The sequence below is a fragment of the Scatophagus argus genome, chromosome 10 (genome assembly GCF_020382885.2).
Source record: "Scatophagus argus isolate fScaArg1 chromosome 10, fScaArg1.pri, whole genome shotgun sequence".
Taxonomy (NCBI): domain Eukaryota; kingdom Metazoa; phylum Chordata; class Actinopteri; family Scatophagidae; genus Scatophagus; species Scatophagus argus.
In genome coordinates, this window is record NC_058502.1 from 21,709,210 (window position 1) to 21,735,366 (window position 26,157).

General features: G+C 39.5%; 1 protein-coding gene across 3 annotated transcripts in view; it reads right to left on the reverse strand.

Moving 5' to 3' along the window:
- Positions 1-358: 358 nt before the first annotated feature.
- Positions 359-26,157, reverse strand: part of piezo1 (piezo-type mechanosensitive ion channel component 1) — an 82,731-nt gene continuing 56,932 nt past the window's right edge. For all 3 annotated transcript variants that reach the window (XM_046401172.1, XM_046401171.1, XM_046401170.1), the window contains 29 exons: positions 25,832-25,928; positions 25,139-25,304; positions 23,904-23,993; positions 22,567-22,649; positions 21,921-21,989; positions 21,664-21,764; positions 21,297-21,435; positions 20,873-20,947; positions 20,148-20,320; positions 19,915-20,024; positions 19,003-19,179; positions 17,869-18,127; positions 16,315-16,503; positions 15,414-15,596; positions 15,047-15,308; positions 12,007-12,154; positions 11,510-11,657; positions 10,568-10,720; positions 10,220-10,281; positions 9,917-10,075; positions 9,548-9,695; positions 8,678-8,866; positions 8,106-8,198; positions 7,249-7,421; positions 6,275-6,397; positions 6,084-6,163; positions 4,680-4,869; positions 4,383-4,524; positions 359-4,117 (listed from right to left, as the gene is read on the reverse strand). In XM_046401172.1, coding sequence (XP_046257128.1) covers positions 3,989-4,117; positions 4,383-4,524; positions 4,680-4,869; positions 6,084-6,163; positions 6,275-6,397; positions 7,249-7,421; positions 8,106-8,198; positions 8,678-8,866; positions 9,548-9,695; positions 9,917-10,075; positions 10,220-10,281; positions 10,568-10,720; positions 11,510-11,657; positions 12,007-12,154; positions 15,047-15,308; positions 15,414-15,596; positions 16,315-16,503; positions 17,869-18,127; positions 19,003-19,179; positions 19,915-20,024; positions 20,148-20,320; positions 20,873-20,947; positions 21,297-21,435; positions 21,664-21,764; positions 21,921-21,989; positions 22,567-22,649; positions 23,904-23,993; positions 25,139-25,304; positions 25,832-25,928 — 4,110 coding nt within the window. In that variant the 3' untranslated portion in view covers positions 359-3,988. The remainder of the gene's footprint in view (positions 4,118-4,382; positions 4,525-4,679; positions 4,870-6,083; positions 6,164-6,274; positions 6,398-7,248; positions 7,422-8,105; positions 8,199-8,677; positions 8,867-9,547; positions 9,696-9,916; positions 10,076-10,219; positions 10,282-10,567; positions 10,721-11,509; positions 11,658-12,006; positions 12,155-15,046; positions 15,309-15,413; positions 15,597-16,314; positions 16,504-17,868; positions 18,128-19,002; positions 19,180-19,914; positions 20,025-20,147; positions 20,321-20,872; positions 20,948-21,296; positions 21,436-21,663; positions 21,765-21,920; positions 21,990-22,566; positions 22,650-23,903; positions 23,994-25,138; positions 25,305-25,831; positions 25,929-26,157) is intronic.

Here is a 26,157-nt window from a genome sequence, read left to right on the forward strand (position 1 = left end):
TGAGCTAGGACTGGCCCATAATACATTTATGAATAGACCATATTCACATGGCAGCTATTGAGAAGCTCCAATGGTTTGTTATACTGCTGTGTTCAGGGTGCAAGACATGTAGGGAATCTGACAAATCAATATAAATAGTGACTATTTGGAGGGACATATAGTGTTTTGAGGTAAAACAACATATTTGATAAACCAATAGCTTCTAATATTAACTGTCTTGCTGTACTCTTCACCTGAAAAGCATAAACAAAAGTAACATCTCTGCAGTGACAGGGGTATATCCTCACAACACTACATACAAGCCTGCAAAGAAAATATTACATACATATTCCACATTGCCCACATTAGAGGTTTGGTCTTTAGTCCATGTTTATTACATTATATTTTCCATCGTAACAAGGTAATTATTTGTTCCAGAATCAAGATTTATTTTAAAGTATGAAGATTACTATGAGAGTCCAGCAGCAAATATGAAGAAGGAAGTACCAGGAAACAGAAATTCAAATATATTTGTCTTTCTATGTAAGCTTAAAAATAGTTTTGCTGGGCATGTGCTTTTCCCCTGAAAACAAGTACAAGGTTGTGATTTGGTAGTGTGAGATCAACTGTGCTGGTGTTATGGGTAGTAAAGAAAAAGCTGTGCATGCTGCTTAGAGCATGGCTGGATTAACCCTCTAGGGTGCCCCAGGACAAGAACAAGCCATGGGCACCTATTGATTGACTGTCTAGGTGTCATTTAGTTGAATAGAAATGTATTTAGGAAATTGAGCCATGTAAAATTTTGACAGGTAAATGATAAAGACTTTGATTTCTAAGTCATTTGATAATGTGCCTTAAGGGTTCATAATTCAAAACTTATTTGGAACTACACAAACCACCACCAAGACAAACCAAGCAACACAATAAATCTCTGACTGATGGTATGAAAAGGTGAACTGTTCCTGGGCTACATCAGATTGGAAAGTATCAGTTTGTTTGTATCTGTATTATACAGTAGCCATGCTGCTGCTGTCACTGCCATTTCAGTCACATACTATGTCACCAACAGCATCACTGTAGTGTAGCACAATCATTCCAATAGCAGCCCATTTCTGCCATTGTGATGAAAGAAAATCCTGTAAGTCATTATAATGAGAAACTTTATCAAAATAAGTCTCTCAAAATAAAAATAATTGATTATTTTATTTACAGATCATTATTTTTGAGATACTAAGTCATCTTTCATCTGTAAGTCGGCTTTCATCTGTTCAAACCATAAGCCAGTTTTTGTGAATGATCTCACATACCTAGCAGGCATTGCTGTTCTCCATATGCAGCACATCAAACCAGATACACAAAGTACAAACATTTGTTATATCACAATATCGAATAAGTTAGTTGAACATTGGAAATTTTCTTCATGTCATGTAGTCCCTATGAAGAGGGAAAAACAGGCCTTAACAGGAAAGAATACAAAAATTCAATTGGAAGGCTGAGAACGGGCTCATGGGAAAGCCTCAGCAAAATCAGTCAAGAGTGAGTCCAGTCCATCAGTCAGTTCATCAGCAATATCTGTTGATGGGTCTGGGACCAAATTTTTGGTTCTAGAGGACTGTTTCAGTTTCTTATAAAGATTATGCACTTTTGATACCAAGACGAGTAGGTAACATTTATAAAACTAACCTTTTGTCATTTTGCTGAAACTGTCAGTATATCTGTACAGCAGCACATGATACAGATAATCTTGTGGAAAAATCAAGTTCCTCTGGCTTCTGCTCCAAAATGGAATATGCAAAAATCTGCTGTGCCCAAATGAAAGCAACCAATCAGAGCCAGGAGAAGTAGGAGGAGGAGTATTTAACACAGTGTTAGTCACTGCTCATGCACAGGCTAGTATGTCACCCCTCCCCAGGCAATGCTCTCACTTAGTCAAGCTCAATATTACCATCGCATGGCTTCAGGAGGAGCTTTGCAAACACAGAAGCTGAAAACCGAAAAGAAACAGCCCATTTACCCCACGTAAAGGTACCCACAACGGGCTACAAGACAAAGACAAAAACAGAAGAACACAGACAAAAAGGAAGGTAAAAAGTAACAGTACAAGTGGGAGAAAAGCAAGTTTTCTAGAGGTAGAAAGAGCTATGGGATCAGAAAGTACTCAGAGCCAATACTGAATCAGCTGATTTTAAAAATATTTAAATATATGGCTTAAATCAAGCTGAAGTACAGCAGAGTGAGGAGGAGGGACATGGAAGCAGTATTCTAAAGGCTGTGACTGAATGGTCAAAAAAATTCTATCCCATACACTTTTCCTTGACCTTGATGGAAAACATCATGAGGTCAAACAAAGATGTGAAGAAGAATTCAGAAGAACTGAGGAAAAGACAACCTTGCTGCTGAGAGAATGTGAATGCACTTACACTGGGGCCACAAGGAATTGTGGGACATCATCATCTCCTTTCTTTTGTAAGGGATAATCCAGTGTAGCTTATGCTTTATAAAATTCTACTGCTGAAGCTTCTGAATCACCTCACATCTCTTCTCTCATTTAAAACTACACCACACCATCCAGTAATTACCCTTTGATATCCCTTCTGCATGCACTGATATTAGCAGGACTGGGTTCAGGTATTGTGCATGTTTTAAATGGAATGAGCTGCAAACCACGCTCAAACCAGTCTTTTTTATTAGCTCAATGTTTTGTGTGTTTCTGTTTGCTGATTGTGTTCTTGTAGATGTTTCTTGTTCTCAGGTCTCTTGAAAAAAAGAGATTAAATAAAATTAAATAAATAAAAATGCAAAAGGAATCCTTAACATTTAGAAAAATCGACCAGCTCTTACCATACCTGCCGCTGTCGTACTTCCAAATGATGAAAAACATCATTTGACTCAGTTAGGAACCTTCCTAAGCAAAAATGACCGCAGTCCACTGTCTTCCTAATCTTATCAACTGAACTTTTAAACTGAAAAAAAATTTTATGGTTCAATATGACTTTCCAGTTTCCCTTCATATAACATTTTACCAGGATACATTCAAATCGAGCATTGGTCTGAGGGTGTTGTGATGATGAAATGATTAAAGGAGCAACCAGTAACTTGATGTGCCCAGCACATAACACTTTTAGTTGCTAAAAGTTGCTACTACACAAAATTTTAGATATGTGCATGCTCTCCTGCATATATATATATATATATATCTTTTAAGGTATTAAAAAACATTTTTGAATTGAAGCTGAACTTTAAAGTGTCAACTTAAGGCAACCAGTAGGAACCTCATCAACAATCTAGCCTTATAGTCCTCCAAAAGCCTGATCCACAGCTCTCCCACCAGTTTTATCTGTCGTCCCCAAACTTGGGACCAGTGATGGCCTAGAACTAAAAGAGCTGCTTCTGATTACGAGTCCAAACTCAGAATGTGGCTACTTCTGATTAGGCCCTGTTTTGTGAAACATCACTACCGCACACATGTTACTTTTACAAGCATTAATGATAAAAAAATCTGTTTGATTGACAGCATGGCATGTTTTCAAATCAATCAGCATACTGATACAGTAACTGCAGACGACTCAACCTACAATTAGCTTGAGGTTTCAGCCGCACAGCGAATGAAGTGTCTTTTGTGCTTGACCTAGAACCTCTGACAAACACAGCTCAGTTTGACCACTGACTTTACCTTCCAGCGTCATTTTGTCCAATCCTGCATGGCAGACCTTAGCTGCCATTAAGCACACCCACAGTGGGACTGCAATACCACTCTCGATAGTCTGTAGTGTGAGGTGGTTTTATGAAAGTGCTCAGGCAGCTGCAAACATGCATCAGCGACAGGAGATGTTTCACACAGTCTGCCTATTAGTGTACATTTCCTTTCATGTATGTCCATTGCTTTAAATTGGTGTGTACTCTGCTACAGAGTGCTCTCAAGAGGCTTTCATGTGCTGTCCCCTGGACACAGTGCAGAAATTTTTGCAGAAATCACTGTGTTCTATCACAATTAAACATGATGAGTCGGTCAGTGTTCGTCTTGATCTCGGCTGTGGATGTCCCTGGTCCATTTTATCATAGTCTCTGGAGAGCGATAGAGGAAGATCAATTTGGAGTAAAGTTCCTCTTCCAGCTCCAGCTCTCCTGTTTCACGCACCTGAAATGCACAGGCACTTTAGTTTGTGGTAGAGGAAAGAAGAATACATTTTCCAGAACACTTCCAACAACTGTGTGTTTATTGACGTTTTATTTAACAGATACATGCATGCTAATGTTTAGACCAGGGAAATTTTGCATATGTCTTAGTTAAGGGCCTGCTTATTCAAATTTGTGCACGATTATAGCAAAATGCACATACAGTACGTGTGTGTGTGTGTGTGTGTGTGTGTGTGTGTGTGAATATGCACGTATTGCACACTAACCAGAAAGATGTCTGTGCAGAGCTTCAGGATGCGGTCCACACAGGGCAACTCCTCAAACATGATGGAGTGGGATATCTCACTGAAGAAACCCCTCACAAACTTCCCAATGACTAAGACCACAGACACATACAGACCCATGATACTGGAAGGAGAGAAAAGAAAAAAGAAAAGAATATTTGCATTCAAGGACATTCTCTGACTTTAATTACCCTTTAAAACATTTATGGGGTTTTGTAAATACTAAGTACGTACATATCCGACCCATGCACATGTTGTTTGTGAGTGCGTGTTCCTTACCCATAACCAGCTAGGAAACCCAAGCTTGGTGGACTGACTTTGTCATTGAAAATGACCATGGGTAGAACCCCACAGGAGGAGGGGACACAGCCCGCAATGGCAATATCCCACCACTCCTGGTTCCCACTGCCGTTCAGTGACCTGTCACTCATCAGGGACAGGGTTATATTCAGGTAACCATCTTCATCACCTACAAAACGACCAATCAGCTGTGTTAAAATAGACACCTTGAGGTGTGAATAACAAATATACACACAAATGTTTCAGTCTTTGAGAAGTATCACAGTAATGAGACTGTCCTACTAAAGGTTACCAATGACCTTTTTAATGCCTCTTGATGATGGCATGTGCTCAGCACTAGCACTTCTGGACCTTACTGCAGTTTTTGACACAACTCACCACAGCATTCTGTTAGACCAACTGAGGCAATGTGTGGGGATACTGTACATGTATCTGTCACAGCTTTAGACTGGTTCTCATCTTGTCAAATAGGAGGTTCTGTGTTTCTGTGAATAACTATGTCTCTTCATTGTCTTCAGATAAATATGCTGGGTATCAGGGCTCAGTTTTAGGTCCTGTTTTATTTTCATGCTTTCCCTTGAGCACATCATTCATGGTGTTTCTTTTCGTTTTTATGCTGATGATAACCAGATGAACCCGCCTGTTGGAGCCACATACCCTGTAATGCTGAGTTCACTGTGCGACTGCCTTTCTGATGAGAAAAACTGGATGCCAAATAATTTTCATAAAACAGAAATCCTTGTCACTGGGCGTGTTGCAAAGAATCTTGGTGTCTGGTGTGACAGTAAATTAATTTTTAAGCAGCACACCACAAAGCTTGTGCAATCATGTTTTAATCATTTAAAAATATTTCTAAAATGAGATGCATGCATCTACATGTTTTTATTTTATTATGCCTGGATTATTGCAACAATCTTATTACTCGCCTAAATGGAAAATCTGTAAAGTGTTATTGTGTAATTATTCTTCTTATTATTATTATTACCGTATTAGTATTATTATTATTATCCAGCATAAGACTATGTCGCTATAATGAGAGGCTATGCTGCCATCTAAAACTGAAACAGATGCTTCATCAAAAAGTACTCACCAAATTGGTGAAATTCATCTAATAAGAGGACAAACTCAACTCAGTTTCTTTCAGTTGGCATTTTAACTGTACCTAGTGGCTTAGTGTTCACTTATGGAAGAATTGTTTGTTATTACTGACTTGATCTTTGTGAAATTGTTACTCTGGACTGGACTGTAATGCAAGCAGCCAATAACTCATTTGGGTTTTCCTTATCTAGTGTAGATCCTGGAATTGATTTTTAACATTTATCATATTATGAAAAAATCTTATTATATTATATACATTTGAACAGTAACTTGGTGAACACTGACCTTTATGTAGCTGGCTGACTGGTTTGGCTTCAGCTCCATTGGGGGCACGAATGTAGGGAGGGAACATATTAGGAACATGCCTGGGAAAGAGACAAGACACCCTCTGTAAGGTACAGTCATGCAGTATGTATGAATAAGACACAAACACTTCACAGTTCACACAAATATCCTTCCAGAGATAGTTGACCTACACAGGCCCGGTGCGATTGCCAACCAGTAATGAGGCCAGATCTGCTCTGACTGGGTTTCCAGGTTCCAGGTCTATAGAGTGTTTGTCAAAGGTGTGTTCCACTGTCCCTCCTTTACCTAGGTCCCTGTCAGAGACAGAAACATTCAGAGAGAGAGAGAGACAGACACAATCAAAGATACAGCATTAACTAAGCCATTTCCATGATATAGCAGAAGAACAGTGTTATAGAGAGGGAAATATTTTAGAGTAAAGGCTATCAGATTCAACAGCTATCCATATAATGAGTCTTGTATTATCGCAAATGATACTTAACCTTTCAGTTTTACTCAGTGTATGTATAGTAATTTACATGAGCATATTACTTATTTTAAGGCTGGTATTAAAGATTAATGTGTCAAAAAGCCTTTTTTCTTTCTTTTCTTACAGTGGCCTACATTAAAAAACTAGGCAGCATTTATACGACCCACATTTTATTTCATTTTCAAACATATTAGTATAGAAGAAATTAGCTTCATATGAAAATCACCAGATTAACAGCAGCAGACAAACCTGCAGGCCCAAAGAACTGAAATCAGACTGTACAGTGAAACCAAGAAGGCTTACAGCTTAACAGATATTGGGAAATGGATATAAATCAGTTCGTAACATCCCACACTGTTCCCATCCAACACCATATCTGTTTGAATTGGCTTTCACTTCCTGGGTGTAAATGCCAAATAAGACAAAGACTGCTCTGTCGCATAGCCATCCTTCTGGGTTGCATTCTCTTTCATGCATCAAACATCAAAAGTCCTGAGTGGCTGCTGTTGTTTGGGAACAAATGCTGTACAGCATCATTTGAGTCAATGTCATTTGCCACAGCCAGCTGTCAGCTTTATTATGCTAGTGTTGGTTGACAATTACCCAGATTGGTTTGTTGATAATTATGCATGACAATATAATGCTATTTTGTAATGAGGAGAGCGCATGTTTTACCTCTGGAAATTCCAGGCCAGGCGCAATGTTAGGTCAGCAGGACTTCCCAGTAGTTCTTTAATGACTTCCTGTCTGCTGGGGGGGCTGATCCTCCACACCGATCCTGAACTACCTTCGATCATGGCTGTCACGATGTCCTCATAACTGTAGAGAGTGATGAACTGCATGGCTACCTAGATGGATATACACACAAAACTCTGCATGAAAAATAAGCATAGAGAGAGGAAGCAACACAAGTAGGACACACAGAGAAAATTCTGTAAAATCTCTATATTTACACAAAGTATTTCAAGTATACTGCAGATTTAGAATACAGTAGCGTTAGCAAAATAGATCATTACATCATTATTACAATACACAATTACATCAGACCAAAGTTCCAGGAGAAACTGTCCTCCTAACTTTTCCCTTAGAGCCTGAGTATTCAGTGATGTCCCAGCTGAGCATGTGTGAGAGCTGAACATGCTAAAACAGCTAATTTAGAGTCAATTATTTATTAATGTGATTTAAAACAATATTTCTGAGGATCAGGTTACACTGACAAAGAAGTTACAAATACATTTAAAGAAGTCTCTGTTTTGTTGAGGAGCATCAGCAAGGACATCTTTAATTCACTTCAAAAGGATAATTTTATTAAACTGAAAGAATGGATTTAAAGGTCATGATGGTTACCATTAGTATAGCAGTGGCAGAAGTATGTAGGGGACAAAGCACTGATCCCTGTGGTACTCCAGAGGGAAAAAAGTGAGACTCTTTTCCTTGCTATACCACTTTGAAACGTGCTCAGATCGCAGGAGAGACACAAACTAGCAGTACGTACAGACAGACACAGAAACCAAACTGAAATCAGTACGCACCGCGTTGTCTCCAAACTTTTCGGTCAGTTCGCCATATTCAGTCTCCACGAAGGGTCGGATGTACTGCTGCTGCACACTCATGGTGAACAGGGGCTACACATACGCATGAAAAAAATACACTGATGAATTATATATGTGTCATAATCTGTCATTTGTGTTCTACATCACTTGTGCTGTATAAACACTGCGGAGATCGATTACAGTTACCTCCCTGGCAAAAATGATTAGAACGCGTAAAACTTCAAAACCTACCACAGAGCGGAATATGCAATACAACCTGAAATGTCCAAGTCTTTCAAACTCCTACATTCCTAGTTTGTAACACTGATTTCCTGGAGTCACCAGTCCAACGCTGGGACAGGCCTGACTACATAACCATGCAAATGTATTACATGACATCTCTTAGTGTAGGTGATTTCACTTGAGATCGCTGTGATGCTCAACCAGACCAAGTGAAATTATAAATTTACTCTGCCACAGATGCCCCTTTACAAGAGTCCTAACTTTTATAAGGTGTACTTCTGCTATTTTAAGAGACAGCAGAGCAGACTGCTTTATTAGATGTTAATTACCTCGTATCCTCCCAACTTGACGGTCACTGTGACATCGATGGGGTGGTTGACCACACCCACCACTGATCTCACCAGTGAAATGAAGAGAAGGGGAAACCAGATGATGCAAATCAAGAAGAAGATGATGAGTCCTCCCATGCCATATTTCACTATCTTCTTCTTCTTTTGCCCTTTAGGCTGTGGGTATTTCTGAGGGAAAAACACACACACACGCATATATATATATATATATATATATATATTATAACACCTCAACAATAAACTGTAGTAAGAACAGCATAGCATGCTGTCATTGCCCATGCAGTATCAGAAGTTATCATTTTATGTGTTAAGTAAAGTGAAGTGCGTACTGATGCTAATAATTTGGGCTTCATCATAACGTTTCAGTGTTGGTGGTCAGTAAAGAGTAATACTTTCTCTTGCATTTAAAAGAATCTATGTTGCCTCGTAAGTGATTAGATGGATGAATAAATACTTTATTGACCCCAAAGGAAATTTAAGCCATAATTATTATAATAACGTATGGATTATAATGGTGTTATACGAGTCCTTACCACAGTTGATTGTAGAGGAATGTACAGGTGAGTATAAGTGGTCATAACGTATTATAAACCTCATCAGTCGATCTCTAGTTTATAACTAGTCAAGAGCATCCACAAGACACTTGAACATATGACTCATTATGGGTCATGTTTTATGAGTGTTGTATTTATGTGTATTTATGAATGTAGTCGTAAAGCATTATGAATGCCCATATAACACTATACATGTGGTTTTCATAAAAAGTGTCGTGTTGAGTTGTGTTTTCCCCAGTACATTTATCCCAGAAGAAGCCACCTGTTCTGCTGTCACATCAGAATACTTTCTTACCTTCTCTGTCTCACGGCTGCATTTAATGATGAAGATGTTGGCATAAATGTCCTCTACACACATCCAATTTGATAGAGACAGAGTGGTGTCAGTCCAAACCCAGTCCATCACTGCTCGTAGCTCCACCAGAAATGGCACCAGGCGAAACCTACACACACACACACACACACACACACATATGCTCAGCATCCCCATCATGTTTTCAGAAATGCTGGAATTTTCTTTACTTCGCTATTAATTTTTAGCATTAAATCATAAACTCATAGGTCTGAAATACACACAAATGTACACACATCTGTGGACATGCATATATCTTTGTAAACATATATATCAGCACATATGGTCTTTAGACTTGCATGGTGTCCTTACCCTTGGAAGAGAAACAGGTTGAGGTGGTTGTATTTCTTTGTCAGGAAGTTGCCAAGGATACGAGTGGGATATCCGCAGCGGATTTGATAGGCTGACAGGCCAAAGTAAATGCACTTGACAAAGTACCAGAGCTGGGCCACAAAGTTCTGATTGAACATCCTAAACAGAGAAAAGTGAGACAAGGAAGATTAAAGGTACATTTTACTAAATCACAAGTCATTCTCTTTGATTTAGTTCACTGGTCATGTAATAAATCACCAAAAATACTAAAATACATTAAATATGTGATTTAGCTGACTTAACCTTTCGGTGACAGCAGGCAGGATGAAGAACATCCACAGGTGGATTCCAAACACAAGGGTCACCTGTAGGGAAAGAGTATAAGAAGGGTGAAAAAAGATGAAATGCTGTAAAAGTAGAAAGCTTGTCTAAAAAGTTCTAAAAATGCAGGACAATGGAAATCTAAACATGCCATTCTAAGAAATACTGCGAGTCATTATGGGCCTTTCCAAGTCACCTGTAACATTAGTTTGTCATCTCTACTCTTTCCACTAACATGCTACTGGTAAAACTTTCCATGAAGTAAATGTTGTTCAGAATGCTGATACATAGGTATGAAAATGCACTGAATCTAAAACTGGGAAACTGAACCTGGAAGATGAGTTTTCCCAAGACGGCCTTGCGTAGGTACAAGGCTCTGTCAATGATCATGGTGCTGAACTGGATGAGCAGCATCACCAGGAAGGCCTCAGGAACCTGGTCCTCTGACAGGGTTGAGGCTATATCAGCGGCTGCACTGTGTTTCTGAAGAAGAGAAAAGCACATCATGAGAGACTGTCTCTATTAACTGATTTAAATGTTATGTTTAAAACATTAAATGTTGTTAACACTTACTTTGAAGACACATCTATAGTCCCTTATGGGCATATTTATATTGTGTTATAATACATTCATAATGCTTTGTGATTACATTCATTAACAGACATAATGCTTTCTGATGTACTATATCACCAGTCATAAAACATTACACAATTGACTTATAATGAAGCATCAGTTCAAGGGTCTTATGGATGCTCTTGAATAGTTATGAACTAAAGGTTGACTGCTTATAATACATTATGACTACCTATACTCACCTATATGCACCTCAACAGTAATAAATAATAATCACTTATCAGGCAGCATAGATTCTTTTAAACACATGAGAATGTATTACACTTTACTGTCCACCAACAATGAAATGTGAAGATGAAGCCTGCATTGGTACAGATGCATCAATATGCACTTAACCTCGCACATACAATGATAACTTGTGTATGGACTATTATAGCATATAATTAGTCTTTATTTCAGTTGATTTGTGTGTGTATAGGTAGTCATAATGTATCATAGCAGCTTACTCTTTTGAAAACCATGGAGGAGATGACATCAGTTCTGTTTAAATACATTTCAATTTCATTTGTATTTTAATCTAAAGATTTCATTTTTTTTCATTGTAGTTTCTGCTTTCATACCTGTACATTGCCGATAACTGGTAAATAATTAAAAATGACAACTTCCATCCAACCATCCATGTTTCTATCCATCTCTCACCCCAAAAGCCCAAAAGCCAAAAACGATGATAATGAAGTCAATGACATCGGTCAGGAACATGAGCGCATAGACATCAGTGGCAGCCCGGTACTCAGCATGGAGAATACCAGCGAAGAAGCCCTTAGTCGGCTTGTAAACACTCTGAACCCTGCAGAGGAAAACAAAACAGTAGACATTAAACACTGCGTGTACGTGGAAAATGTAATACAACACACCGTTTTTAATTCCTCATAGGATTGAAACAAACATTTTTTGAATTGATCTAAAAACTATTTTTTGAACAAGTAATTGATTATCTAGTCATTAACAAAAAGCATTGTTAAATTTCTTCCAATGAATCTGATTATTTATTTGCTATTTTTAGTTTTGGCACCATGTTTGATTCAAATCATGATGTTGTTAAAGCCAGTTGAACTAAACTGAATTGAACATGTCAAACATTATGATGACTGTGACCTGTGCATATGGACACATCATAGCTTCTATACCCCACTCACCCAGAGACGCAGACGTGTTTTATCTTGCGTCCTACAGCTAGCAATCTTTGACTAGCTGCTTCTGTCCTCCGGCCTTTCTGCTTCTTCTTCACTGGTTCTTTACAGGAATCTGCGGTTTCAGCTGTGGGCTCCCCTTGAGCAGACACTACTGCAACCACAGAAAAATAAAAAGTAAAAATAGTTTAAATTCTTTCCTGAAACACATGTCACGTGGGCTAAATAGCACAGAACCAGAAACAGAATCTTAAGACAGAAAACCTGACTCCCACTCAGACTGCCTCATTCCCACTCATTTAGTCCTTCTACAAACTGTTGAGATACCCAGTCTGAACAGCAGTGGTGGAAGAGATACTCAGATAGTTTATTTAAGCAGAAGTACTTAGAGTGATGTAAAATTACTCCATTAAAAGTATGTAAGTATTAGTATAATGTAGCTGAAGTATTAAAGTAAAAGTACTGGCCATTAGAGAACATTTACTGAAATGAAACCATGTGAGGAAGAGGGAAGAGTTTTAAAACTAACGCTCAGACATTCTTCACCAGCTTGTTAAGTTGGAAATTTCAAAAACACTTAACTATAGCTTTCAAAAATTGCCAGACACAGCCCTCCTCCCCAACCCTCAGCTTTAACGATGGAAAGAATGACGCTGTTAAAGATGCTGTTAGACAATCCAACAAGCACTTTGTTTGAGAAGTGCCAGCTGAAATGGTTTGGTGTGCGGGTCAAGTCAAAGATAATATACAGTATATATATATATAACAAAGTTAACAAATTCATGGTCTGCAAAGAATAAAAGATCATACAGTGGTATGAAAAAGTTTGGGCACCCCTGATCATTTTCAGGATTTTCCTTTATAAATCATTGGTTGTTCGGATCAGCAATTTCAGTTTAATATATCATATAGCAGACAAACACAGTGATATTTCAGAAGTGAAATGAAGTTTATAGGATTAACAGAAAGTGTGCAACAATTACTTAAACAACATTAGGCAGGTGCATAAATTTGGGCACCCTTGTTGTTTTATTGATTTGAGTACCTTTAGCACTAATTATTGGAACACAAAGTTTGTTTGGTAAGCTCATTGACCCTTGACCTACATACACAGGTGAATCCGATCATGAGAAAGGGTATTTCAGGTGGCCAGTAGCAAGTTGTTCTCCCTTTTGCATCTTCTCTGAGGAGTGGCAACATGGGAGCCTCAAAACAACTCTCAAATGACCTGAAAACAAAGATTGTCCAACATCATGGTTTAGGGGAAGGATACAAAAAGCTGGCTCAGAGATTTAAGCTGTCAGTTTCCACTGTGAGGAACATAGTGAGGAAATGGAAGACCACAGGCACAGTCCTAGTTAAGGCCCGGAGTGGCAGGCCAAGAAAAATCTCTGATAAGCAGAGGCGAGGAATGGCGAGAACGGTCAAACTCAACCCACAGACCAGCTCCAAAGACCTACAACATGATCTTGCTGCAGATGGTGTCACTGTGCATCGTTCAACTATTCAGCGCACTTTGCACAAGGAGATGCTGTATGGGAGAGTAATGCGGCGGAAGCCTTTTCTACGCACATGCCACAAACAGAGTCGCTTGAGGTATGCTAAAGCACATTTGGACAAGCCAGCTTCCTTTTGGAATAAGGTGCTGTGGACTGATGAATGTGAAATTGAGTTATTTGGACATAACAAGGGGCGGTATGCATGGCGGAAGAAGAACACAGCATTCCAAGACAAACACTTGCTACCCACAGTAAAATTTGGTGGTGGTTCCATCATGCTGTGGGGCTGTGTGGCCAGTGCAGGTACTGGCAATCTTGTAAAAGTTGAAGGTCGCATGGATTCCAGTCAGTATCAGCAGATTCTTGCCAACAATGTTCAAGAATCAGTGACAAAGTTGAAGTTGCGCCGGGGCTGGATACTTCAACAAGACAACGACCCCAAACACTGCTCAAACTCTACAAAGGCATTCATGCAGAGGAACAACTACAACGTTCTGGAATGGCCATCTCAGTCCCCAGACCTGAACATTATTGAAAATCTGTGGTGTGATTTAAAGCGGGCTGTCCATGCTCGGAAACCATCAAACCTGACTGAACTGGAGATTTTTTGTAAAGAAGAATGGTCAAAAATACCTTCAACCAGACTCCAGACCCTCATTGGAAGCTATAGGAAGCGTTTAGAGGCTGTTATTTCTGCAAAAGGAGGATCTACGAAATATTGATGTCATTTTTCTGTTGTGGTGCCCAAATTTATGCACCTGCCTAATGTTGTTTAAGTAATTATTGCACACTTTCTGTTAATCCTATAAACTTCATTTCACTTCTGAAATATCACTGTGTTTGTCTGCTATATGATATATTTAACTGAAATTGCTGATCCGAACAACCAATGATTTATAAAGGAAAATCCTGAAAATGATCAGGGGTGCCCAAACTTTTTCATACCACTGTACATACAAGAGGACTGAGTCAAACCCAGAAATCATTCAAAACAGTTAAAATCCATCACATGTTTTAAGAAACTGCTTAAAATGTTCAAAGTGGATCACCAGCCAGCCTTCATTTTCCCGGGAGATTTCCTGCCCAGTGGCAGACAAAATCACACTGAATTAATCTAACAACAGATGGTGTCATTATTCTATAGCCATTACACTGTGCAATCAACATTTACTTCATAATGATATGTTAAAGCAAAAAACTTGTTCTATTAGAGGTGATATGTAAGCAAAATGGTTTTAATCTAGCAGCCTGAGATCGACTAAACATATACTGAGGGGGAATCTCAGTGTTTCCCTCACTGAGGAAACAACACCCTCAACAGTGTCTTTTATTATATGTCTTATATTTTTCTGATTTTTATATTCTGTTTATTGCTCCCGGGACCTGAGTTTCGTACCATAAACATGTAAATGTGAGCTGGTATGACAATAAAGTTCCTTGATCCCTTTTTGCCAGGCAGGAAGACTGAAAGGAGCACAGATCCTTAGCACTGCAGATATGTTGAATAAGTGAAGAAGCTTGCGCAGTACGCTTCTAAAGCTACGAACCTTTGCTGCGCTGTTGTTTGGGTTGTTTAGGTTTCTTGCGGAAGCGGATACTGCTACTTTTCTTTGGGACCTCCTCTGTCACCTGCTCATTGTCACCCTCAATCTTATCTTCCCTCTGGCTACTAGGGGGGCTCAACATGTCCTTCAGCCTCAGCGGAGTTTCCTGTCCATCTTCTGACCCAGCGGCTGCTGGTTCAGCTACAGAAGGCTGTGGGGTAGCGGCATCAGAGCTGGTTCTTGGTTCAACATAGTCCACATTATCCTACAGTGACAAAAAATGGAGTCTTGATCACATTCTTTAAAAGTGGTTATTGGTTATTGATAGGGCAGTATTCAGTAGCAACTATCATCAAGTCTTTGCACGAACCTTTTCAGTTTTGTCCAGGTCAGTAATTTTCAGTTTTTCCTCCTCCTCTTCCTCCTTTTGTCCTCCTCCCTCCTTTCTCCCACCATCTTCATCTCCTTCTCTAGTTTTTCCCTCATCCTTACAATGTTCTGGTGAAGGACTCTGCTCCTCTAGGGGGCCCTCGTGGTCCCACAGGCCATAACGCTGTTCCCACAGACAAACATATAACACACCGACACACGTCAACACACAAAAATACATAAATGAGAGGCTGACGTTCTGCTGGCTAAAGTGTGGGGAGAGTTTAGGGTAGCTGCTCTGTCCTGCTCTTTCTTGAATTTGGGGTTTACAGGACATTAAAGGTCTTGAGCAAAGGTAAAGTATGTAGTGGCCTGCTGCTGATGGCAAAAAGCAAAATTTTAGTTTTTCAATTTTTTATTGGACAGCAGTGCTGGAAGAAGTTTTCAGATCCACTCTGTGAAAACACTCAAAAGAAAGTCCTGCATTAAAACCTTAACGCTAAATGTACCTGCTAGATGTGTGTCGCTGGCTCTTTTGCGCTGGTTAAAGTTTAACAGATTAGGCAGAACTCTCCAAATGCATACTAGAGATGTTTCTGCAGACTTTCAATTTTAAGACATTTGTGAAAAACAAAAAAGTCAGCCAGATATGAACCTTGACCAACCTGATAGATCATGGATATATCTGCTACTATTATCAATATATACACCATACTGGAAATCAAAGCTTGACAAGTGGGACTTAGCAAAGGGCATATTAAAATGGGAAACAGAGTAAGCATGAGGACACTTCAGCACTATGTCTGTCTATAATTTGCCAGGTTATATTTTGAAAAGTGGAAGGTAGCCAGTTCTTTCAACCTGTACCACAACATTAACCATCCCTGTAATCATTCACTGACCATGAGCAGGGATCTGTGGAAGAACAGAACCAGCAGCTGAAGAAGATCATATCTGATGTAGTTGTCTGTCTTCTCCAGGCCCAGGATGCGAGGAGGGAAAAAAGGCTTATCTTCATTGAGAGTCATCTCATAAACACTGTTCCAGGGAAAGAATCCAAACTGGAAAAGGTATTTCACCACCACCATCACCTGGAAATAAGCAGAGCAGAAGAGCAGTACCAGCAGTCAGATGAGAAAAGGCAATATCACACGTGCTCCCACCATCTGACCGGTTAGGAACATACATCAGAAAGCTTGTGGTGTCTCGCAGTTCTCTTGGACTCATTACTGTAATTCAGCGATTAGATTATAGTGATGGAAGATCTCCACATCTATCTACTGTAAGTGACATCTCATATACTATATGATAAGCGAACAATTAGAAGAGGTTCTTTGAATGTAAAAATAAAGAGATTTATAGTATTATAGTAAAGATTAGTAAGGACTCACAGTATAGTCCTTAATACAGCTGACTGTTGAGGTGTGTATAAGTGAGTATTAGTAGTCATAATGCATCATAAGCTCTGTCAGTCAACCTCTAGTTTATAACTAGTCAAGCCATCCATAAGATACTTAAACTCATTCAAATTCTCATCTATAATTGCACAGTTGATATAGTGCATCAGAAAGCATTCTGTCTGTTTATAAGTGCAGTTATAAAGCATCATTTAGAGTATAATCTGTTATTGTAATTATTTCATTGCCATTATCACAAAGAAATCTACGTAGATTGTTAAAGCAGATTCATCTCTTGGGTGCTGGAAGAACCAAACATACTCTGTCAGAAATATTCCTGAATTCCAAATGCTACTTAAATTATGAAGTAGCATAGAATGAGAAGAGTCAAGGAAAGAACAAATCTGTCAAACTGTATTTTAGTACATTACTTGACTACATCATTTGACTACTGCTTGTCAAAGTTCAGGCACATCTTCACTCGAAAATCATTTTAAAATCTGCATTAGATCATATGTTAGGCCACTGTCAAAAAACAACATTTGATGAGTACATTAATTTGGATTGATGTTTGTATGCACCTATAAATGAAAAGGCCAGTATTCACTCTCCTTTGAACACTGGTTTCACTAGGGCTGCACTATGTTCACTGTGCTGTATGTTGTCTGGTGCTGAGGAGTGTATAGTAAGTTTATCAGAGATTTTCTGAAAAGACACTGCCAAAAACAAAAGGTTTTTGAGAAAGAGAACAAACGTCAGCAGAGCTGCAGAGTTGGCTGTGATCCTCTGTGAGTTTGTCATATGAATGATTGTTAATATGAAGAATATCAGTTGACACACCTTTAAAGGCCCATTGTGTAGGAAACATCTGGCTTTGATGAATCCCAAAATGATACCATCGCAGAGACCAACACATGTTGTTCTGTTTTGCACCTCAGGGTCACTGATACTTTAGAGTTCTTCCCTCATGCAGTGAAATAATATAAACAATATTAACCTGCCTGTGATGCTTCAGGACAAAGAAGTAAGCAGTGTGTCTGTGTGTCTTGGTATTCATACCTCTGTGTAAACTATAGCAGTCATCCAAAACCTCTTGGTCGGCCTTGGAACAGACAGCATGGCCCACAGGAACACCAGTATGGGCAGGACCAGTGAAATCACCGAGGCACTGACCACGTTGTTCAGCACTATGATGAAATAACAGACTAGCTCTGAGTTTGCTGCCAGCAGGTTGTACATGGCAAACAGCAGCTTCAGCAGACGGTTCTGCTCATTATAGAACTCTCTGCTCTGTTCCAGCTCCTCAATGAAGAACTGCCTGCAGAGGGAGATGGGAAAGTCAATTATTATTGCATTGTAAAGAAACACTTCCACCCTTTAATCATTTAGCAATTTAATGCTCCACCCAGCAAGCAATCAAACCCACTCTCATATTAAGGGACAAAAAGGTGCAGGTGAATGCAAAGATTGGATCCTCATGGGGCGATTATTTCTTTTTACCAGTTATCTGAGGTTTGTCTAAATTCTGAGTAATTCTAGTGAGGCTATACAGAGGAAAGCTGTTGTATATTTCTAAATGATAATGACTTGCATATGCAGGCTGTAAAATGTGCCTACACATGGAATTTATGGCCAGTTATGTCCAAACTAAATGTTCAGTGACTGTTGTTTAATTTAGCAGTGGTATCATATATCACCAGTAATGTTCACTCAGAATATATTTTAACTGACTTACTTTTTACTTTTATCTAATAACATTTCTACATAAGTATTTTACTTGAGTAAAATAGTACAGTCTAGTACTCTTCAAGCACATCCAAAAAACATAATTAAAAACATAATTATAATTTTAAAATACATTAAATGAGCAATATTTTAAAAATAAATCAATCATATCGATGCAGAATTTCCAAATACGTAACAACGTGAACATACAATAATTATATGAACTGGTGAAAGACTGTGAGCGTAGTAGAAAATTAGCTCATAGCCCAGAGTTGTAAATGTCATTGGCTGTTAGTCTTGTGATTCTCACAAGACCTTGTCCCAGTAGGTTTCATCCTGATAACACACGCCCAGTCTGTTGGACTGCCCAGAGTTATATGTGAATATGTGTACTGTTTGTGTTAGTGGGTGTGGTGGTGCGTATGTGACCACAGTCATTGCGGATCACTGTCGGCCCTCTTCCCTCACCTGTCTCCCAGTAGCTCGCTGGCTGTTCTGGAGTGTCTGTGTTGTGGTTTGGATGGGACTGATAGCAGCTCCATGCTGCTGGTTTGGGGTTCTGGACACAAGAGGTTGGCAGAGCTGTTGCGCCATGGCCTCGGGGTAGATTCTCCTGTCACACCTCCACTATTCGCCTCCAGGCAGCTGAGACAGTGATCAAACACACACACGCACATTAAAATACAAAGACATGGAGCTAATTTCTTGGCAAAGCACTAACAGTCTAACAAAACGTGTTTTGGTATGCAAATATGAAAACATAATTAACAAACTGATTGATTGTGTTTACAATACAGCATGTTTCACACGTACATATAATTTTTGGCTCAATCTTTCCTCATGATTGTGCTGAGGATTCTCTCACAAATGTCCACCAGGTGGCAGTATGAGTCAGTTTAAACACACTGGGAGGTTGATCCATTACAGAGCAAAGTTTTGGCAGTAAAGTAGCTACCTAAAAATTACGTTAAAACTGTGAAACTGAAGATGAAAAGTGGATTATTGTACATGAATGTTTTATTCAGAGCAAAACATTAAATCTAAAGCTCCATTAAGCTGCCACTCTTAAACATATGGGCAAAATAAACACAATGTTAACTATTCTTATGAGTAGTGTTATGAGGTTAGTGTAGAGCAAAATGTAATAGGGCTTGAAAAACAGAGAGGATTTGCTCTTTGTGAGTATGTACAGTAAATTTCATGGCAATGAACACATCCAGCATGAGAACGTCCTGAAAACTGTCATTACATTACTTAGAAAGATGTATAAAAACATGTGCCCTCATACCAGGTCGTGGCGCTGCACTAACAGTATAATGTGTTCTAGGATGCAGTTGGTAAATAGAAGACAAAAGCGACAAACGTTTTGTCCACACTAACCTGTATCTGGTTAAGTTTTCCACATCAGTCTCATCCAAACAGGTCTCCAATGTGGGACTCTCACTGCCCTGAGACAACTGGTCGTCTGTGGAGTCTGCTGTTGTGGTGCGCTGCCAATCAGAGGGAAATACACATCAGTTTGTGTGTGTGTGTGTGTGTGTGTGTGTGTGTCTTTGTGTGTGAAATTCCAAAGATGAGTTTATTCTTCACTAGAACATTAGTGCTCTGCTTACTTGCTGTATCTTGTGTACGATGAAGTAACGCTCATTGCACAGAACAGTAGACGTATCTCTATACTGCTTGGTCAGCAGGTTGAGCCACTCAGTCAGTCCATCCACCATGGCCAGAACTATTGCCCATAAAAAGCGCAAGATGTCCAAGATCCTCTGAACCATCTCACCATGACCTGAGACGAGAGAGCAACAGGTGATACAGGGAAGGACGCAGTAAGGGTTCTGAGAATCTGTATCTTGGTATATTTTTTCATTTCCTTTGGAAAGACTGCGGATACGGTGACGTGTGGGGCTATTTTTAAATGTATGTATGATAATTACAAGGAAAAGTTTGCAGCCAAAATGATCACATTTCCACCAGGTCTGTCTTAAACTATGTTTTATAATGACAGCAGTGGAATAGGGCTGCTGTGTGTACTCATATCTGTGTACTATCTGATAAAAATTGCTATCCCAACCCAACTCAGTCTGCTTCAGAATGTCCAGGTTGCTTCAAAAATATAGGAGACAGCATATCAAAAGAGTAAGAGGCAACAATGTTGTTTCTTGACATTCATCCATATCTCAGACTTATTGTACTGACTTTATGATACATCATTAAATGAGCCTCAGCTAGCTGTTTAGGCTTGTTAAGTGCCCCACTGAGGGCGTTTGTTAGCTACTCTCAAGAGGAAACCATTCATTCACTACACACTGTAGTCACTACAGGTTCAATGTGAACCTACCAGACTCGTGCTCCTCTGGCTCCTCCGTCTCCTCCTGAACAGCAAGGTCCTCGAACACATCATTGTCCCCAGAACCTATACACACACACACAAACAGTGTAGATACTTCATTTAGTAGGTCTAGGTACAGACTTTCCACTGCCAGGGGCTGAGTAGATAATGGCTGAATTATCATTTTTTGGTAAACTGTTATTTTATAGATTCAACTACAAAATAAGTTTTCAATTGATTACAAATGCAGCCTGTGAGAGAATGGGGGGCACTCCTCTTCCTTCCTAAATATTTTACTGCTCACAGCCTCACAACTGTAAAATGTAAACTTTAATTAGGCCACTTAGTAATTTTCAGATGAAAGACTGAAGGAAGGATCTTGGCACCTGCCCTGGAATCCCTGATTGTAAAAAAGGACATGAGAATATTTAACCTATGTCGGTGAAAGGCTGCTTTTGTGAATCCACTCTTCCTTCGCCCTCTTTTCTCTCAGTCCTCCTCAACTGTCTCTGGCGTCTCTGACGTTCTCTCAGAGCTGTTTTCACACTGGTCACCCATGCTCGGTAAGCCAACTGAAATTAAAAACAAAAATCAACAACTTAGCTGTAGATATCACTGAATGAAGCTGTGTATTAGAGTCAAGGGATGCACCAAACGCCCCTTTTTATGGGAATGAGCACAGAGCTTGAAACAGGAAGTCTGAGTTAACCAAAGTAGCTGATTACTGCCATCGTGATACTTGTCATCGCTGACTGGGGTTTCAATTTTAGCATATTTTGTGAATGAGCTGTGCGTCTGACCTGACAGGCAGTCTGTTTCTGAGGTTTCTGTTCTTCAGACTGTAGCTCCTCTTCATCTTCGCTGTCTGATTCAAACAGGTAGTACTCTCCTGAGTGCAGCACTGTGAGAGCAAACACACATTATAATCTCCTTTACCCCACTGTATGGATATTATTTAAAGTTATAACAGAAGGACTACTTCACTCTCACAGCATAATTTTCACAATCAGTTGTTTGTGCATGTGATAATCCAAGATAACAAGAGTGTTTGTCGTACCTGTTGCATGGTCCAGCCATGGCTGGTGCCACTTTTTCTTCCTGGACTTCTTCTTATCTGCAGGGGTCTCTGTGAGGACACAATGGAAGGTTTAGATTGGAGGAAGTGCTACACAGGACAAACACACACATGGTTTTTATAATCTGAATGAAAAAATGTGGTGCCTCATTGTAACTGAGGATGGCACTGAGGAAGGTCAGGTGATTAACCCAAAGGCTGTCTGTCTATCCATCCAGCCATCTACTTTCTATACTGCTTATCCATCAGGGTGACGGGGGTGCTGATCCCAGCTGACTACAGACACGAAGCGGGGTTCACCCTGGACTGGTCGCCAGTCAATCACAGGGCCAACACTCCGCACAGAAGGGCCCAGACCGCTTCGAACCTGGAACCTTCTTGCAGTGAGGTGACAGTGCTGTCGACGTATGTAGGCGACCTGAGTCCTGACTCGCTGACGGAAGATGCACCTCACTGTTCGGTTTTAGTCTTTCAAAAATGACACTGATTACCTTCAGGAGTGTTGTATCTGCACCCAAAAATAAGCTGACATCTGTTTCACCAACACAGATGTGACACGTGTATAATCTAGTTTCCTACCAGCTTGCTAGAATATTTTCCAGTCAAACGGTAAACCAGTGAGTCCTACCAACAGTCTGACTGATGTTGGAGTCTCCACTTGTTTTGTGTCCTTCTCTGTACTTCTGCTGCTTGGAGCGAATTCTCTGCATCCTGAGAGAAGAGGGCAGGAAAAGAAAGGAAGAACTTTTATTCTCTTTTGGAAGCAGTTCATAACAATTGCTGTAGGCTAACGTAACTGTGTATTTTACATGCACCTGTTGGATCTTGTGTAATTTGTTAATTACACAAGCTCTTGTGTAATGTGTGCTCTTGTTCATTATTTAAAAAGGAAACTGATCATTTGAATGCCTTTGACGTTACAAGAGAAGTACACATAGAGTCAGAATGATAATGGATTTAAATTTCGACAGGTTTGGCAAGAACAGAGACAACATGCACTGTGACAAGACACTTTGGCCTACACATTATATGGCCGAAAATATGTGGACATCCTTCACTTTTGGTCTGGGTCTGTTTTTCCTGCTTCAGGCCCCTTCCAGTGAGTGCACATCTTCCAGGATACAATGATTTTTTTTTTTTAAAGAGGAGTTTTCAACAGTTTGGGTTTCATGCTTTCCTGTTTGTCCCTCTGTAAAGTGCCAGTAAGAAACGCTTTTCCCAGTTTGGTGTGGAAGAACTTGACTGCTCTGCACAGAGTCCTGAAAATCAGCATTTCACCTGGTTGTCATATTTTACATCACAGCTGATCAGAGCTGGAGAATCTTTATTCGATAAATACCCATTACTACTGAAGAGTCATTTGTTGCTGAAATGAATGCCAATTGTACCCTTTCCCACTAAAGAGAAAAGCAAGATGTTTAGTCAGGTCGAGTCAAGTTGGATGATGCTTGTATATTATCTCATTGTTTTTTGACAATGACAATAAAGTAAAGTAAAGTAAAACTCAAGTCAAGTGGGGGGTATCAGCTGATTGATTGATTTTTGATTGATTTTTGTCCAGTGTAATACCCATAGTATCAGAATCATATCTTTAACTTTCACACAAGTGTAGAAGTTAAGGTGCCCATACGCCTTGGGCCATGTAGCATAATAGAGCAGCTTTTCAAATTGTGAGGCTGCACATGGAGGACGTCATGTTTTGAGCTAAACACCAACGTCAGAATGCTAACATGCTCACAATGATAATGCTAACATACTGAAGGGGATTAGGGGATCACACCAAAGTCAGTAGGATTCGTCCTCTGGGGACCATGAGCTTTCACTGGCTGTCAGCCAGTGTGGAAGGCAGCTCAGAGTTCAACACTCTGTTTTAAAGAATTCTATCTTTCCATTCTTTGTTGTTCTGAAAAAAAACTGAAAGGAGGACGCTTCATCGACTCTACTTACTGTACTGTAAACACTTACGATCTCTTGAGCTGGGACAGAGATTTCTTCTCAGCTTGTTGGTGGAACTTAATGTTCTTCACAATGCTGGCTCTGAAGAGCTCAAACCCCCTGAAGAGAGCAAACAGCTGTCATTTAACTGCCATCAGCACGTAACAACAGAGTCATTATCCATTCTAATTAATTAACAGAGAAAGTGTGTCTCGGTAATTATAGCAGTCTCTACATTTGGGATGTGTATCTCAGGGCTGATACCTGTTGAAGATGTTAAGAATGAGCATTCGGAATGTTCAGGTTTCTTTTGTGTACCTAATGTGAAAAGCGCTGATAACCAAATGTGCTCACTGGTGAGAAAGAGCATTATAAACTGACAGGCAGTGACTATACCATTGTAATAAAAAAGTCTGACTTTAATGTTTTGTCTTACAACATTGAATGAAGGCAGATTTGATGTTTTATTTTCCATTGAAATAATTTTTATTGTTCGAAAGAACTGGCTTTAACAGTGCTGGTTTAGGTATGTTTAAATGTTTTTAAAAAGGGTGAATATGCATCATTATTCAAAGTTAAAGAAGATCCCTTTGTAGAGAAATCCGTTTCTGCGGAAGGTAGGAGCGGCCGTAATTAAAATCATTTTTAAGATCACAAGTTAATTATTTCATCATCTTGAGAGAACAAACTTGAGTATTTGTGTTATCGGGTTAATTTATCCCATTATCTCATGAAAGCAAAATGCAGGGTGAACCTTGATATGCACACAATCCTCTGTGGGGCGGGTTTGGGAATTTCTAAGCAAACTAAATGAACTTTTTATTTACTTTTTGTTGTAAGAATGTTTTGGTAATGCTTCTTATGAAGATCACTTCTATGGTCACTTATGGGGGGCTTTCATACTATGCTATAACATACTCATAATATTTTATGAACACATTCATAAAGACACAGCTGAGCTCCACTTAATTTCTTGTAATGGATTATTCATATTTAATTGTAATCGTCCAAATCTGTAAAACTGCATCATTCATATCTGCCTGTTTAGGCAGCTGTCCTCTGCTGTCACTACAAAAAACAAACAAACAAAATATTCATCTGCTTTATGTGGTGTTGACATGAAGAGTGACTGCATGGGCTGCTCATCAAATGCATGGTGTATTGTAATTGAGATTTTAGTCCTTTAATAATCTGATGACCTCCAAGTATTTGCCTCACTGCATTAGCTTCTTCATTGAGTCAGCGATCTGTGCGATGTGTCTCACCTCGAGGCCTGCTTGGCAGAAGCCTGCAGCTCTGTCACCACATGCAGGAAGTAGAAACTGAGGAAGACTCTCCTTTGCAGTAACAAGCAGAGGAAACAGATACTGTCCCAGATGATCCCGGCTTCTTCTACTGGGAGGCTGCACGTCTTGTCACTCACTGCTTTTGCTGTCAGAGAAAAAGCATATAATAACACATGCTAAGATAAAAAGGTTTTCTGCACAACACATCAGTCTGTCACTGCTTCCTGAAATAGACTTAAACAGACAGACCAAATCACTTGCCCTTCATGAGCCAAATATAGCAATCTGAACAGCATAAACCACATTGCAATAACAAATAATGTATGCTTGAAGAACTCATTAAATCTTGGAGCGGATTCAAGAATTATTCATTTTTATAGGATGAGTCGGATTGGGGTGTAGGCTGGCCCCTCCTCCTCTGATTGTTCCTTGGCCGTAACATTCTAAGGCACAAATAAACACACCAACACCTCTGCACAACACTGCTGGAAGGTGCCAACTCTTGGGTTTTTTTTTTTGTGAATTCAGACAAATAATAATAGTGATGAGACGAAGACAATACAGGCAAATACAGTGTCACAAGACACGTAGTGGTTGTGTTTGCAGATTTTCATATAATAGAAGCCTTGAAGGCCTTGGCAGAGTGCCCTTGCTTATTATTAAAGCACTTACGGTCATAGTATCCTTTGACTGTGCAAACCAGGCTGAACAGCTGAATTACCCAGCAGAAGCCATTCTGCATCTCAAACACAAAAACACATGCGAGGATCTGAAACACAAACACACAGAGAGAAATATATAATTCAGGCTTTTAAGCATGTACTCGTATGTAGAGATTTCTCTTGGAACTCCACGATCCTGCAGAATACAGTATCTCTTGATGTTATCAACAGCACTAATGACACTACAGTAGTTTGTTACATTACGAAAAGTAAATCCTAAGTCTGAGAGAAGTTGCTGAAACTAGGATCACCTTCCAATATCTCATCTCAATATCT